Below are 14,826 nucleotides of genomic sequence, written 5' to 3'. Positions count from 1 at the left end.
TGAATATGCTTATGATGCCAAAAAATCAAGTCCCAAGTTGACAAGTCCCTAGGTTTGGAGTTTTTTGACATGAGCTCATTCAGAATACACTGAAGACACCCAAAAGGTAGGCCTAGGTAGCTGACTGGGTTTTGAGATGCCATCTCTCAGCTGAGATCACTTGCTGTCCGCTTAGGCCCAAAAATCCTGTCTCGGAAAGCAACTTGAGGTTTTTGAGCAGAATTGACTCTTAAAGCTCATACGACATCCAGAAATGCTGTCTAAGAAGGCAGCTCATAGGTTTTGGAGTTTCTTTAGCTGAATTCACTCTGAAGACGTGTATGATGTCCAAAGTGCTGGCCACATATTCAGTTCCCTACGTTTTGAGAAACAATCTCTTAGCTGAGATGACTTGCACTATGGTTATGCTCAGTTACGTTGTTGCCAGTTGCTGTCTAGCTACGTTTTTGATCTGAGCAGACTCTTAATGTGCATATCCAGAAATACTGGATGCACTAGGTTTTGGAGCTTCTATAGCTGAATTCACTCTGAACATATTTATGATGCCCAAAAAATGCTGCCTACATAGTCAGTTTTCTAGGTTCACTGCTGGAAAAAACTGCTAAATCCAGCCTATGCTGGTTAGCTGGTCTTAGCTGGTTTAAACTGCGCATAGCAGGTCTTCCAGCCTGACTAGCTAAAGAAGTGGTCAAAGCCTGCAAACTAGATATGACCAGGCTGGAAGACCAGCTAAAACTAGCCAAACATTTTAGGCTGGTGTTTTTTCTCAACAGGCTTTTGAGACCCAATCTCTCAAACGAGTTGATTCCCAATGCGGTTATGCCCAAAAAATGCCTAGTTAAGCAACGTTAAACTGAGCTTAACGAACATGCCTATAATGTCCAAAAATACTCTGTAGTTTGGCAGCTTGCTAGGCTTTGAGGAACTGAGACGACTCTTTGAGTACGAGGTCTGAAAAAACATCACCGTTTGTTCTGGCCTCTATCACCATTGCACTTCAATAGGGCACTTGACCCCTGGGTTTCTCCGAGGAGGCTGACTGTCCCTCCAGCTATAGCGAAGCCAAGCGAGGCAATATTTTGCAAACCGATAAGTCACAAGGTGGGCATTATCTCACTACTAGTGACTCCATCATCTGATGATGATGCTGGACCCCAGTAGCAACTCCGAAACAGTACGGAAACAGCGCTGTCCGGGAAATCCCGATCGCCATCTACCCCTCCACCCCCCTTTACTAATGTTACCGCACCTCCAACCTTCCCTCCCCCAGCCAGAGGAGTAGAAACAACAAGCCGCCATTTTGTTTGTGCGGAGAGAGTGAAGGAGGCAGGAGCGACCGAAAAAAAGCCACTCGAGCGCCGAACACTGCGACTCTGAGCGCCGCCGGCTCCGGTTCGCGGATCCAGACCGGATAAAACACAAGCCGGCGATTAGCGGAGGCGACGGAGGGAGATTATAGATTCTCCAGTGTGCAAATCAAAGAGCAGACTGGGTTTTCCTTTCTTTTGCTGTTCTTTTTTTAAACGAAGCAGAGAGGCGGAAGAGGGCAATACATTTAAACGAAGGAAAGCTCGTCAGGGGAAAAGGAAAATAACAGCGTCACGAAGTGGGAATATCTGTGAAATTACATCGCCGGTTGCTGGCGGACGACGGCGAAAGTGGGGAAAATTGCAGGAACTGTGCAAGAGAAGGGAGAAATTTAAAAGGGATGAACGCGCAGGGGGGTTCACGGCATCACAAAGCCTATGAAAGGGGGTTGAGGACCCCCAGATTTTGGGGGGTGCAGCTGGCAATATCACCCGGATCGGCAGATGCTTCAGACCCGAAATATTATTGAAGCCAAGCTCGGTTCGGTTCTGTTTTCGACCCACTACTGGCTGTTCCTCTCGCTCTTTCTTAATGCTCCGCACGGCTCTTCGTGCAGTGACAAATTATTCTTATTTGCTTGACGTGTCAGTGCATTGAAATACACGCATATGCATTGACCAACTTCACTTGATTCCCATTCTTTAGCTCGAGCACAGCGGACTGCGAGACAACATCTTGCACTTCAGACCGATTGCATGCATGTTCTGTCCATTAAACGGACACTTTTGAAAGCATTTCTTTGCATGCACGAGCTGTGCGCAGTGCAGGGTGGTCTCGTGAAGCGATGGTCAGAGGTTTTCTGCAAACACTTTTAACTCGTGCAGTGGACACGTTCACACAGAGGGCGCACGAGCCATATTCAGATGCGAATGCACAATAAACCATTTGACTTGTCACTTTTAAGTGTTGTTGCAAAATGCTAAGACATGGACACTGAAATATGCAAGTTGTTTGGAATCATCTAAAGTGGTAGCTTGTGCATGCAAACTGAAGTTGGATGCACATTCATCGCGTTATTTATTCTGCAACGAGTACGGTCTTATTAAGGATGAAAGGAAACTTTTACATGCATATGACTGTTTAATGATATTTCCAGTATTTATTTGTTCTCTCCATTCATCTTAGTTACTTGGGAGGAAATAAAGACATTGATGAAGGAGATTCAAACATCTGTGTCAATTTTAAGGAGCACGATGGACTTGCAATCTTCTAAATAAAGTGATGCAGGCTGAGAATTGCACATGCTACAATGCAAAGACGGACAAGATTCTGAATCATAGCGTTTGCTCATAAGCATTGCATGAAGCCGCACCGGAGCGAGTTCGGTTTCTCGTACACAACGCCTTAAAAAAAAAAAACCCTAACACTTCAGCTCGCCGCCGACAATGGCGGAAAAGACGGATGCAAGCAACGAGGATAAATCTCGGGAAAATTGCTCAGTCGCCGAGGAGGCTACGTGAGTTTGCGGCGAGCTTGCATGACCGTCTGTCCCTCCCTTCACCTCCTCCATTCGGAAATATACTTTGAGGAACTAAAGACTAGAAATTCTTAAAAGGGAGCTTTAAAGGTGGACTGAACATTGAAGCTTTGCTTTGCATTGCATTGCATTGCATTGCATGCATGTGTCGTCCCATGAAAGGGAAACGGGAATCCGTCCGGTGCTCGTGAACGAGGAGAGATTTCATTTGCACATCGGCTGCACAGGAAGGGCTATCCTACGCGGGATATATGCTTTATACTTTGAGGAACTAAAGACTAGAAATTCTTAAAAGGGAGCTTTAAAGGTGGACTGAACATTGAAGCTTTGCTTTGCATTGCATTGCATTGCATTGCATGCATGTGTCGTCCCATGAAAGGGAAACGGGAATCCGTCCGGTGCTCGTGAACGAGGAGAGATTTCATTTGCACATCGGCTGCACAGGAAGAGTTTTCCTACGCGGGATATATGCTTTAACACTAAACCGGAGGAAAACTATGGCCGATAATGTGCTGGAATCCGGCCCGCCTTCAGCTAAGAGGCCTAAATTGTCTTCTCCGGCTCTGTCGGTCTCCGCGAGCGATGGAAACGGTAAATAATAATGTTTCACGCGCTGCGGTGTGCGGCGGCGAGTCTGCCGCTGTTCGCCTGCATGTATGAAAAAAAGACGCTCGACGTGTGTTCCCAAGAGCTTTCTTTTGTTGTATCTGTTTGTTTGCATCGTTCCCTGGTATTTAAATAACTTAGCAGGGATAGCTAGCAGGCTAATTTGCTCCGTGTTTTCATTTGAAGTTGATGAGGTGTGTTACAATACTGTTTGTGCGTGGTCATCTGAGTGTGCAAAATAGTATGCATTGTTTTTCCGGGTGTGCGTTACACAAACTTTTCGCTTTGTTCGTCGTTATGAGATGTCGAGAGCAGGGGTTGGTGTCAAAGGTTTATGAGGTGATGCATTTTGAGCTTGTCAGGAAAAGGAATACTCGACAGGAACATGTTATAAATCACGTCGGTTGGGAGTGAAGTGTAGAGCACTTTGAGAATCCAGAGGTCTTTCTTTTCAAGTTGGTTTACATGTAGTGCGTACTAAATAGTTGACAAACCAGTGTCTAAGTTTCTGATCAACACTACTTCATCTGTGTGGTTACTCTGTAGTTTAACTAGCTTAAGGTGGTTTGCTGGTCTTCCTGTTAGACCAGATGAAAAGTGTCCAAGACCCTTCTAAATCCAGCCTAAATCCTGCAAACGATTCTAGGCTGGTTTATACAGCTCTTTTACAGCATGTGTAGAAGTGGAAGTCAGGTCATATTGCCTGAACTCTAGTGGTTCACCAGTGCAGGTTTTTAAATGGCTGATAGATCAACAGAGCAGATAGTGACTTATGCTTATGTATAATCTATTTATATGTATGTATAATTTCATAATAGCAAATAAGATTAATTTTAATCAGCATTGTATTTCATACAATAGTTATTTCATAAAAAAAAAAAGCTTTTGATAACTAAAAACAAGTTTGGGGAAACTGGGGTAAGTTGTGCCACTGTTTGTGTTGTCATCTAGGCAATAAGAAATTAAATTGTTTGTACAACTAATACTTTAAACTAAATCCCGTTTTTATTTTTACTGCACACTATCTGCAATTACCTAAAGATCAACCCATGAACTGGGCATAATATGGTTATTTTAATATTTAGAATATTGAAGTCAAAGTAAAAATGTTTTTTTTTTTTTAATATTCTATAGATGGGGAAAAAAAACATGACAAAAATTGATCATAAAATTGGCTAAATGCTGTCACTTTTCTAATTTGCGTCTCTTGAAAATTTACATGCATTAAAAAAATATAAAATGAAATAAAAACTCTCAGGTATCCACAAAAAAAGGTTGTATGTAGACTTTAAAAGAGATAAAAGTGTGAAAAACACTTGTGTAAATCAGCCAAGCATGTTTTGGTTGTTGGTCTATGGCCATAATCTCAAATTCAAATCCAAATATTGTCTGATTAATTGCTTTGCTGATATATCGATCTAATCATTAATGTGAAGACTGCATTTAAAAATTCCCTTGCTTCATATTTCGAGTATGTTGCATTTATCAGTCGTTGGTGCGTTGCTGCTATCAGGATCTGCCATTATGTAGGAAAAGGCCCCCATTTTGTCCCACCACTTGTCCATTGTTATGCCATGCCATGTGTTTTTTATTAGTATGAACCATTAGGACATGCACACCGGCTCTACTGCATACTGTTCTCCTGTGAGCCGATAATCTCAGTCGCTCTCTCATCATGGGAGCTGCAGTAAACTGTTGCATGAGATTCGTTCAGTCGCGCTTTGGTCAATTTGTCTAGATTTCTTGCTGTAGATTGATGGATCAACCCATGTATTGTCCAGGCCAACTAACCTCCCGGTGTATTGAAATTACAGATGTGTTGTCCACTTATTACTTTATCTCATCAGATTAAATTCTGTCTAAGAACAAATATGGTTTCTTTTGCTGTAGCTTTGCTGGACCTGTCTCATTTTTTGGGCATATACTATAATTATTCTCTGATGTATCTCATTATGAGTGATTTTTCTGTGAGCAACAACCTTATTAAAGTCTCTTTTCCCCCTTTCTTTCAGATTTTGGCTCCCTGTTTGACCTGGAGCATGACCTCCCGGACGAGCTCATTAACTCCTCCGACCTGGGCTTTCCTAACGGGATGGACCCCGGCCAGTTGCACACCACTCTGGGTGGAGGAGGGATGTTGGGCCCTCTGGGCGGCTCGGGCCAGGACACAGCGGCCAAACACAAGCACCTGTCTGAGCTCCTCCGCCCTGGCGCCCCTCCATCCACCTCCACGGCCACCAGCAACCCCGGTAACGCGCCCTCCTTGGGGATGATGGGAGGTCTGAGTGGTAACCTGGTTACTCAGGGACTGGGTGGCCCACAACAGCAGCAGCCTGGCATGATGCCGCAGCCTGGCATGGTGGCGGGACTGAACCGGGGCATGATGGGCGCCCAGAAAGGGAACGGACAGCCGCAGGGCATGATGGGAGGGCAGATGATGAATGGTGCGCCTAGAATGGGCTACGCCAATGTGAACATGAATGCGGGCATGGTTGGTAATGGGAACATGCTGCCCGATGCTCTGCAGCAGCAGAACGCAGGGCAGCAGATGGCACAGGCAGCAATGAGACCGCAGCAACCAGGAGCAGTGAACAAGGTAACGTGAACAAATCAATATAATAATTCTGTGTGCAACCAATAAACTGCATGCAAAATGGTTTTGCTTCAAGCTTTAAGGTTGACTTCAATCTGTTTTATATTTCATTATACATCTATGAACTGGTGTGTCTTTGAGTGAAAGAGTTTAAATTTAAAATGGTAATATTTCACAATATTACTGTTTTCACTGTATGTATGATCAAATAAATGCAGCCTTGGTGAGCATAAGAGACTCAAACGTATAAAATTTTATGTAATATTTATATATATTTTATTTATTATAGATGCTATATATTATTTATTTTTTATTATAGATATTAAATTTTGATCTAATTATTAATTACAATAAATATTACATTTTTATTATTATATAAAAATTATATAATATATAAAATTTAATATAATTTTTTTTTACAAACATAAGTGTTGCTTTTCATTAGACAAATTGAAAAATTGACAGAGACCCAATGAAATCAATAAATAAAGACCATTGACTTAATTAATTATTATTAATATTATTATTTTTAATACAAAAAGTGCAAGCCCTTTTAAGCCTTTCTGTCCCAACTTCCTGTTTCAACAGTTGTCGAACTATTTTATGGAGCAAAAAGTACAATAACAACAAAAAGCGCCATGTTCTGTTGCTGTCACACACCTATCAGTCCCAGACCCAAACTTTATGGTTGAGTTGCTTTAGAGAGAACCTAAATTTTAAAGGTCAAACAAGTAGTTCTCAGGATTTATGACTTTTAAAAGGCCAAGTTGTCTAATTTTCAAACGTTATAACCTGAAAAAAAAAAGTAGTGACTCATGTTGTGTTTATCGTTGTTTGCTTGATTTAAAATCTAAATTTGAAAAATTCTGGTTTTCATCATCCGAATAGACAAACCTGATTACTTATGTTCTTGTGACAGCACTGTATTCTCCTCCTTTAAAAACACGACCCTTTGTTAATTTTTTGGTCTTGTAAGACTGTTGTTAGAAATCAGGTAGTGAAATAGAATATTCAAGTGAAAGAAATCTCTTGTGGTGTTTCTTTGGTTTGAATGTGATGTGATCCTTCACACTGAAACAGAGCTCAGTTTGAACAACCTTCTCTACTCCCTCATACGAGGAACTGTGCGCACCATTTTGTTGATTCACAGGCGATTGCACAACCTGGACTGCAGGAAATGGGCAGAAAAAAAGAGGGAATGACATTTTATTTTTTTGTTTTGTTTTGCTGGGTTCTTCTAGATTTCAAGCTGCTGTTTTGAGGGTTATTTTGCAGAATTGATACCGCATTGTCACTAACATTATGCGTATGCAATGAGTAAACAATGGGAACGTGAGTGTCAAACAGGCTGAATGATTGTTTCTCATCTATTGATGTTTTGCTGTTAGCATTCTCAGTTTTGTCAGCTCATCTTTGATGGTTTATGATTCTGCCCAGGATGATGGATCAGATTCTGTCATAACTGAAACCTTTGAGACTGATATACTAGCTCATTTTCATTCTTGATAGTTTTTTTTCTTCTTTTTTGTTCCTCAGATGGGAATGATGGGTGCTCCAGGCCCCTACAGTAGTTCATATGGTCAGTGCGGAGGACAGTCCCTTGGGCCTCAGCTCCAAAACAAAGCGGGACAACCCAACAGCATTAACCAGTTCAACATGGACAAGAAACCTCAGCATGGGCAGAACATGGGTGGCATGGTGAGAGAACTGTACAGAAATTGTCACAGCAAACCACATCCACACACATTCCCTGACCCTCTCTGACTGAGGAGATTTAATTCCATCTCTTACTCTTACTCTCTTATCACCAAGAGCCTTCAGTTATCATTTCCCCTCAGACCTCAGCCAGTGGTTCATCCCACAGACACTGAACTTGTTGATTGATTATTTCTACGTAGTCACAAAATTTGTTTCCCCAGATTTGTGAACAATTTGAGAGGCCATTATTTGTGAAATTCCACACATCACTACCCCCATTTTCAGTTAGTTTTAGTCTTGAAAATGCTTTGAACAGTGATGCACTGCAATGGAAATTTGACTCACTAAACTAAAAGACAAAATCAAAGTGCTTTTTCTTTTTTTCTCTTCATAGTTAATGTGTATATAAGCAATTACGCCAGCTTACATAGGTTAGTGTGACCTTTTATCTAAAATAGTCCCACATTTAATTGAAAAATGACATATTTTTAGAATAAACTTTAAGACACAGCTCTTGCTTTACTGACATACTTACACATACTTAACACTCTCAAGTTGATTTTTATGCAATAAAAGTTGTATTTGCATGGACAAGAGCTGCGTCCCAAATGATACACTATGCACTTATACACTATGTACTCAACCATGTAGTGTATTAATTATATAAGGTTATTTTTGTCATTCATAATCAGTCTGATAGCCCCTCCCCCTTCTCTACGTAATTAAAGCTGAGACAGTTGAATGCATGAAGTGTCCATCATTCCACACTTCGTTTTTTCGGTTATTTAAGTGCATCATCCGGGTATTTAAAGTGCACTTTTTCTTTTTGGAATTTTCAGTGTGAACGCACTACTCGCACTATTTATAATACAGAACGTCATAGACTAGTGTGTAATCTTCTTAGTCTTCTTAGTAAAATAATAATTCATAATGTCATGCTTAAATGAATCCATATCAAAGTTACAGTTAAAGATCTGTTAAAGTTGCAGATACTTCCGACCATTTTTGACAGCCACAATTTTGGTACATCCCTAGTTTTGAATAAATGTTATTTAAATAAAATGTATATAAATAATTTCTGGCTAATTTGTTTGATTTGTTTTTCTTGTTACAAGTACAATTGCAGTATTCTCAGTAACACATTTTACCATATTAAAACTATTCTGCAGAATCTAAACATTCAGAATCTTAAAATATGGAAAAAGGTCTGCAGGTTTTGCATTTAGATCATAGTTTTCACAAAAATATTAATCAACACAACCGTTTTCAACATTGATAATCATATTAGAATGATTTCTGAAGGATCATGTGACACTGAAGACTGGAGTAATGATGCTGAAAATTCAGCTTTTTATGACAGGAATAAATTACATTTTAAAATAGAAAACAGTTTAAATTGTAATAACATTTCACAATATTATTGTTTCTACTTTATTTTTGATCAAACAAATGCAGCCTTAGTCAACATAAGAGACTTCTTTCTAAAAAAATTGAAAAAAAAAACTTACCGATCCCATTTTTTTGAGCTAAGTCTGTGTTTCTTAACACTGCAGCAGCAGGAAGATGAAATCCTGTCCCTTGAAAACCCTCTTTCTGTCTGTGTCTAGCAGAGCTCAGGTGTGGTGGGTGGCGTATCGGGCCCAGGTGGGGCGGCGGCGCCCCCTGCAGCGGACCTGGAGAAGCGTAAACTCATTCAGCAGCAGCTGGTGCTGTTACTGCACGCTCACAAGTGCCATCGCAGAGAGCAGGCCAACGGAGAGGTCCGCCAGTGCAGCCTGCCCCACTGCAGAACCATGAAGAATGTCCTTAATCACATGACGCACTGTCAGGCCGGAAAATCCTGCCAGGGTGAGCGTTGCCTTGCCACCAGTTCATATTCTTTCAATCGTATTTTATTTTCCCACAAATAAACAATGCTTGTGTTTCTCTGCAGTGGGTCACTGCGCGTCCTCCAGGCAGATCATCTCTCACTGGAAGAACTGCACACGGCATGACTGTCCCGTCTGTCTGCCGCTTAAAAGCGCTGGAGACAAAAGAAACCAGCAGTGTGAGTTTTAATATGCACACATGCTACTCATCCTGATGTCGTTCAAAATCTGTGTGACTTCCTTTCTTCTGTTCAACACAAAAGAAGATATTTAGAAGAATGTTTCATCTGTTTTCGCCCATAAAATAAAATTGGATTCCATTGACTTTCCTTAAAGGGATAGTTCACCCAAAAATGAAAATTCTGTCATTAATTACTCACCCTCATGTCGTTCCAAACATGCAAGACCTTCGTTCATCTTTGGAACACAAAAGATTTTTTTGATGAAATCCGAGAGCTTTCTGACCCTCCCATAGACAGCAAGGGTCCTACCACGATCAAGGTCCAGAAACGTAGCAAGGACGTAATCCATGTGACATCAGTGGTTCAACCGTAATTTTACAAAGCTACAAGAATACTTTTTGTGCGCAAAGAAAACAAGAAGCTACGAGAATACTTTTTGTATGCAAAGAAAACAAAAATAACGGCTTTATTCAACAATTCGTCTCCTCCGTGTCACACTTTAGCGCCATTTTAGAGAGTATCACATACGTAAACAGCGTATGCTGTTCTGTGTCAGCAGCACCGTACGCAGATACGCTGTTTACGTTGTTTACGCTTTGATCTGAACGAAAACAACGTATCCGCGTACATACGTTGCATATGTTGTTTATGGATGAACTACTGATGTCACATGGATTATTTTAAAGATGTCCTTGCTATGTTTCTGAGCCTTGATCGTTTAAGGATCCTTGCTGTCTATGGGAGGGTCAGAGAGCTCTCGGGATTCATCAAAAATATCTTAATTTGTGTTCCGAAGATGAACGAAGGTCTTACAGGTTTGGAACGACATGAGGGTGAGTAATTAATGACAGAATTTAAATTTTTGGGTGAACTATCCCTTTAAGACATTATCATCTTTTATACTAAAATACTACTATATCAACATATTCTAGTATTTAAAGAGTTGTTCGATCTCTCATCCTTTCATCCATTCTTCTCTCTAGCTCTGCTGGGAGGTGCTGGGATGGGCATGGGTGGTCCGTTAGGTGGGTCATTACCCGGTGGTCAGCCTTCAGCCCCAAACTTAAACTCACCCAGTCAGATTGACCCAAGCTCCATTGAAAGGGCGTACGCCGCCCTTGGACTCACCTACCAGGGCAACCAGGCATCCAATCAGAATCAGCAGACCTCTGTACCCGCTCAACCCGGCATGAGGACACTCAACAATATAGGTGAGAGTTTCCATAAGTTGTAGCCTCTAATTACATGTATGTCCGCTAATGTTATTTAAAGGGTTAGTTCACAAAATTTTTTTTGTCATTAATTACTCACCCTCATGTCGTTCCAAACCCATTCGTTTATCTTCTGAACACAAATTAAGGTACTTTTGATTAAATCCGAGAGCTCTCTGACCCTCCCATAGACAGCAATGGTACTACCATGTTCAAGACCCAGAAAGGCAGTAAGAACATCATTAAAATAGTCCATGTGACATCAGTGCTTCAACCTTAATTTTATGATTTTTTTGTTATTAATCATACATGTAGTGTTTTTTCAGTTAGTGCAAAAACTAGTCAGCTAGTGTACATCCTTAACATGTCTTGCCTACAATATCTTAAACTGTGTGCACCAGCAGGTGGGAATTCAATGGGAGTGAACGGTGGAGTTGGCACTCCGATGACAAGCCAGCATCCAGGAATGCTGCCTGACAGCATGCTGCACAGGAACATGACGCCTCAGAGGTACCAAACATCACTGCGGCTCAGTGCACCAGACCTGGTTTAAATGGATTGGTCAGTGAAAGCTTTATGTTGATGTTTGATGATTTGTCTCTCTCTTGCAGTCTGATGAATGATGGCTCTGGTGTTGGTAACGTGGGTTCTGCAGCAACAGCCACACCTCCTTCTGCAGGAATGAGGAAGAACTGGCATGAAGACATCACACAGGACCTCCGCAATCACCTCGTACACAAACTGTGAGTGATATGCTAACACACAGCCTGTCATTTTATACATCTATTATAAGAAATTGTACAAATTTTGGGAATTTTACATTTATGATAAATTAATAAAAATGAAGGTGGCTTCAACACTGAATAATTACTAGTTAGTAGCAGACGTTCCTGCTTGATGGCTGAAATAGGTGGTGGATTACAGTATGCACTCTCATTGGCTGTCGGACGAATCACATCGCTGCTCATTCGCACAAAGACCGATAAAACTGTCACTGTTGCTCACGTCATCAGAAAGCACCAACTCTCATTGAAAATTAATAACTTTAGGTTGCTTCTCTGCTGCAAATCACTGTCTGCTGCATATTGACACATCACTTATACACATTACTATTCAGTGAAAACACAGCATTTATTTGAAATAGATTTCTTCTGTAACATGATAAATGTCTTTACTGTTATATTTGATCAGTTTAATGCATCCTTGCTGAATAAAAATATTAATTTCTTAAACTATATTTTTTAATGATAGTGTACATTTGTACAAATGCATCTATAGTTAAAGGGATAGTTCACCCAACAATGAACATTCTGTCATTAATTACTCACCCTCATGTCGTTCCAAACCTGTAAGACCTTTATTCATCTTCAGAACTCAAATTAAGATATTTTTGATGAAATCTGAGAGCTCTCTGATCCTCCATAGACAGCAAGGCAGTTGACACATTCAAGACCCAGAAAGGTGGTAAAGACATTGTTAAAATAGTCAATGTGATATCAGTGGTTCAACTGTAATTTTAATTTTTGTAGTTTTGTTTTTGCACAAAAAGTATTCTTGTAGCTTTCATAAAATTACTGTTGAGCCACTGATGTCACATGGACAATTTTAATGATGTCCTTACTATGTTTATGTGCCTTAAACATGTCAGTTACATTGCTGTCATGAATTATACATGAAATAAAAGAAACGTTAACTGAAATAAAGTATACAAAAGGAAACCATTTTATTTCAGCTAGCTTATCAAGGCCACATTTCTCAATTTCAAGTTGATATACTAAAATAACTAAACTAAACTGAAATAAAAATTCAGAAAAACTGTATAGACAACAAAAACTAAAAACTACAAAATTACTGAAACTTTAACAAAAATGGAAAATACAAAAATAAAAGTTAATTCAAAATGTTAATAAAATCTATAATAGGGTTTCACCACCGCATCTACACCAGACGCAACAGTTGTCGAGTCGTGCCGCAACAGCTAATGTCTGTCTACACTGGACGTGACAAAGCGACTTAACTTTGTGTTAGGACGTCATAAATGGAACGAGGCATCAGTTTACTGTCTGGGATTTGTCGTGTCGCGCTGCACCACATCCAGTGTAGACGCATCACTGATTATAATGGGTTCTGTTGTATTTTGTCGTGCTGCTCGCGTCTGGTATAGACATGGTGTCAGTGATACTGAAAAAGCACTGATTTATTTGAAATTGCTCCTTGTGAACTCGCTCTCCATAAAATTATTTAAAATCCTTATCTAGTAATCACACAAAACTGGATCACACATGGTACTGTCTAACTTCATGAATTCACTCTGTTACTTGGGTCTTTTTCTGTGTGTGTGTGTGTGTGTGAGAGTAGTGTGCAAGCTATCTTCCCCACTCCAGACCCTGCAGCACTGAAGGATCGGCGGATGGAAAACCTTGTAGCTTATGCTCGCAAAGTGGAGGGCGACATGTACGAATCTGCCAACAGCAGGGTAAGAAAACGCTTGCACAGTATCATGTCTGTGGATTATATTTGGTAAAGATGTAAGTGAATCCACAGAATCACCTGACTCGTCACATTTTACCCATGACGCAGCTGTCACAGTCTAGCGTTGGACAGAGTGCTGGAAAACTTCGTCCTAACCAGGCGTGATACGTCCATTAATTTTTCTGTCTCCACTAAAAGCTGCATGAAAAACACTTTGAACCATGTTTAAAACGAATTGTAAGAATGATAGTCCTCGTGAATGTTTAACTTTTCCAGGCGGAGTATTACCACTTGTTGGCGGAGAAGATTTATAAGATTCAGAAAGAGCTGGAGGAGAAGAGGAGAACCAGACTGCAGAAGCAGGGTATGATGCCAGCTCAGCCTGGCATGCCCAACAGTGCTCTACCTCAAGCACCAGCTGGCATGAATCAGGCACAGCCGCCTAGTACGTACACATACACACCTGCATAAACTGGCCTTAAAGGAATTGTTCACCCAGAAATGAAAATTGACTGAAAATGTACTGATCCATAGGCTAACCAAGCTGTAGATGAGTTTCTTCATTGGAACAGATTTGTTGAAATTTAGCATTTCATCACTTGCTCACCAATGGATCCTCTGTAGTGAATGGGTGCCGTCAAAATTAGAGTCCAAACTGCTGATAAAAACATCACAATAATTCACAAGTAATCCACATGACTCCAGTCCATCAGTTAATGCCTTTAGAAGTGAAAAGCTGTGTGTTTGTAAGAACCAAATCCATCATTAATGCGTTTTAAATTTAAAATGTCCCTTCTAGCCAAAATTCAAGACCATAATAGCACTTCCTCCAGTGAAACAATCCATCCTCTGTTTTCCTTACATTAAAATGCACTGACATGTCACCAATATCCACCAATATCAACTGTTTTGAACTGTTTTCACTTGTAAACAGTGCTCATATTTAATATGCGCACATCTGCGCATATTTTTCTCCTGATTCAGACGAGATTACTTTTTCACTGGAGTAAGCAATATTATGGATAGATGACTTGTATTTTAGCTGGAAGTAATGGTTTAAAGGGGTGGTTGATTTCACTTTTTTAATGTTAGTTAGTGTGTAATGTTGCTGTTTGATCATAAACAATATCTGCAAAGTTATGAAGCTGAAAGTTCAATGCAAACGGAGATATCGTCTTTTAAAATTCTGGCAGTTTAATGCCTACAAAAACGACTGGTAAGGGACTACAACGAGTTACTTCCCAGGTCCGTTACGTCAAGAACCCAGAATTTTACATAAACCCCGCCTCTGGGAACACACAGCAAAGGGGGCAGGGCCATGCTGCCTGCTTTAGAGAAGAGGAAGAGAAAA

The 14,826-nt window shown here is 40.5% G+C and overlaps 1 protein-coding gene across 1 annotated transcript in view; it reads left to right on the top strand.

The window, feature by feature from the left end:
• Window positions 1-3,285: 3,285 nt before the first annotated feature.
• Window positions 3,286-14,826, top strand: part of LOC107695111 (histone acetyltransferase p300-like) — a 39,094-nt gene continuing 27,553 nt past the window's right edge. The window contains exons 1-10 of the mRNA XM_016494918.1: window positions 3,286-3,436; window positions 5,464-6,047; window positions 7,581-7,742; window positions 9,350-9,590; window positions 9,676-9,789; window positions 10,776-11,003; window positions 11,408-11,513; window positions 11,615-11,746; window positions 13,362-13,479; window positions 13,752-13,920. Of these exons, the coding sequence (XP_016350404.1) occupies window positions 3,343-3,436; window positions 5,464-6,047; window positions 7,581-7,742; window positions 9,350-9,590; window positions 9,676-9,789; window positions 10,776-11,003; window positions 11,408-11,513; window positions 11,615-11,746; window positions 13,362-13,479; window positions 13,752-13,920 (1,948 nt within the window). The 5' untranslated portion in view covers window positions 3,286-3,342. The remainder of the gene's footprint in view (window positions 3,437-5,463; window positions 6,048-7,580; window positions 7,743-9,349; window positions 9,591-9,675; window positions 9,790-10,775; window positions 11,004-11,407; window positions 11,514-11,614; window positions 11,747-13,361; window positions 13,480-13,751; window positions 13,921-14,826) is intronic.

The sequence above is a fragment of the Sinocyclocheilus anshuiensis genome, unplaced genomic scaffold (assembly GCF_001515605.1).
Source record: "Sinocyclocheilus anshuiensis isolate Anshui unplaced genomic scaffold, SAMN03320099.WGS_v1.1 scaffold434, whole genome shotgun sequence".
NCBI lineage: Eukaryota > Metazoa > Chordata > Actinopteri > Cypriniformes > Cyprinidae > Sinocyclocheilus > Sinocyclocheilus anshuiensis.
Note: the sequence above shows the minus strand (reverse complement) of the source record. Positions and strands in the feature narration are given on the sequence as shown.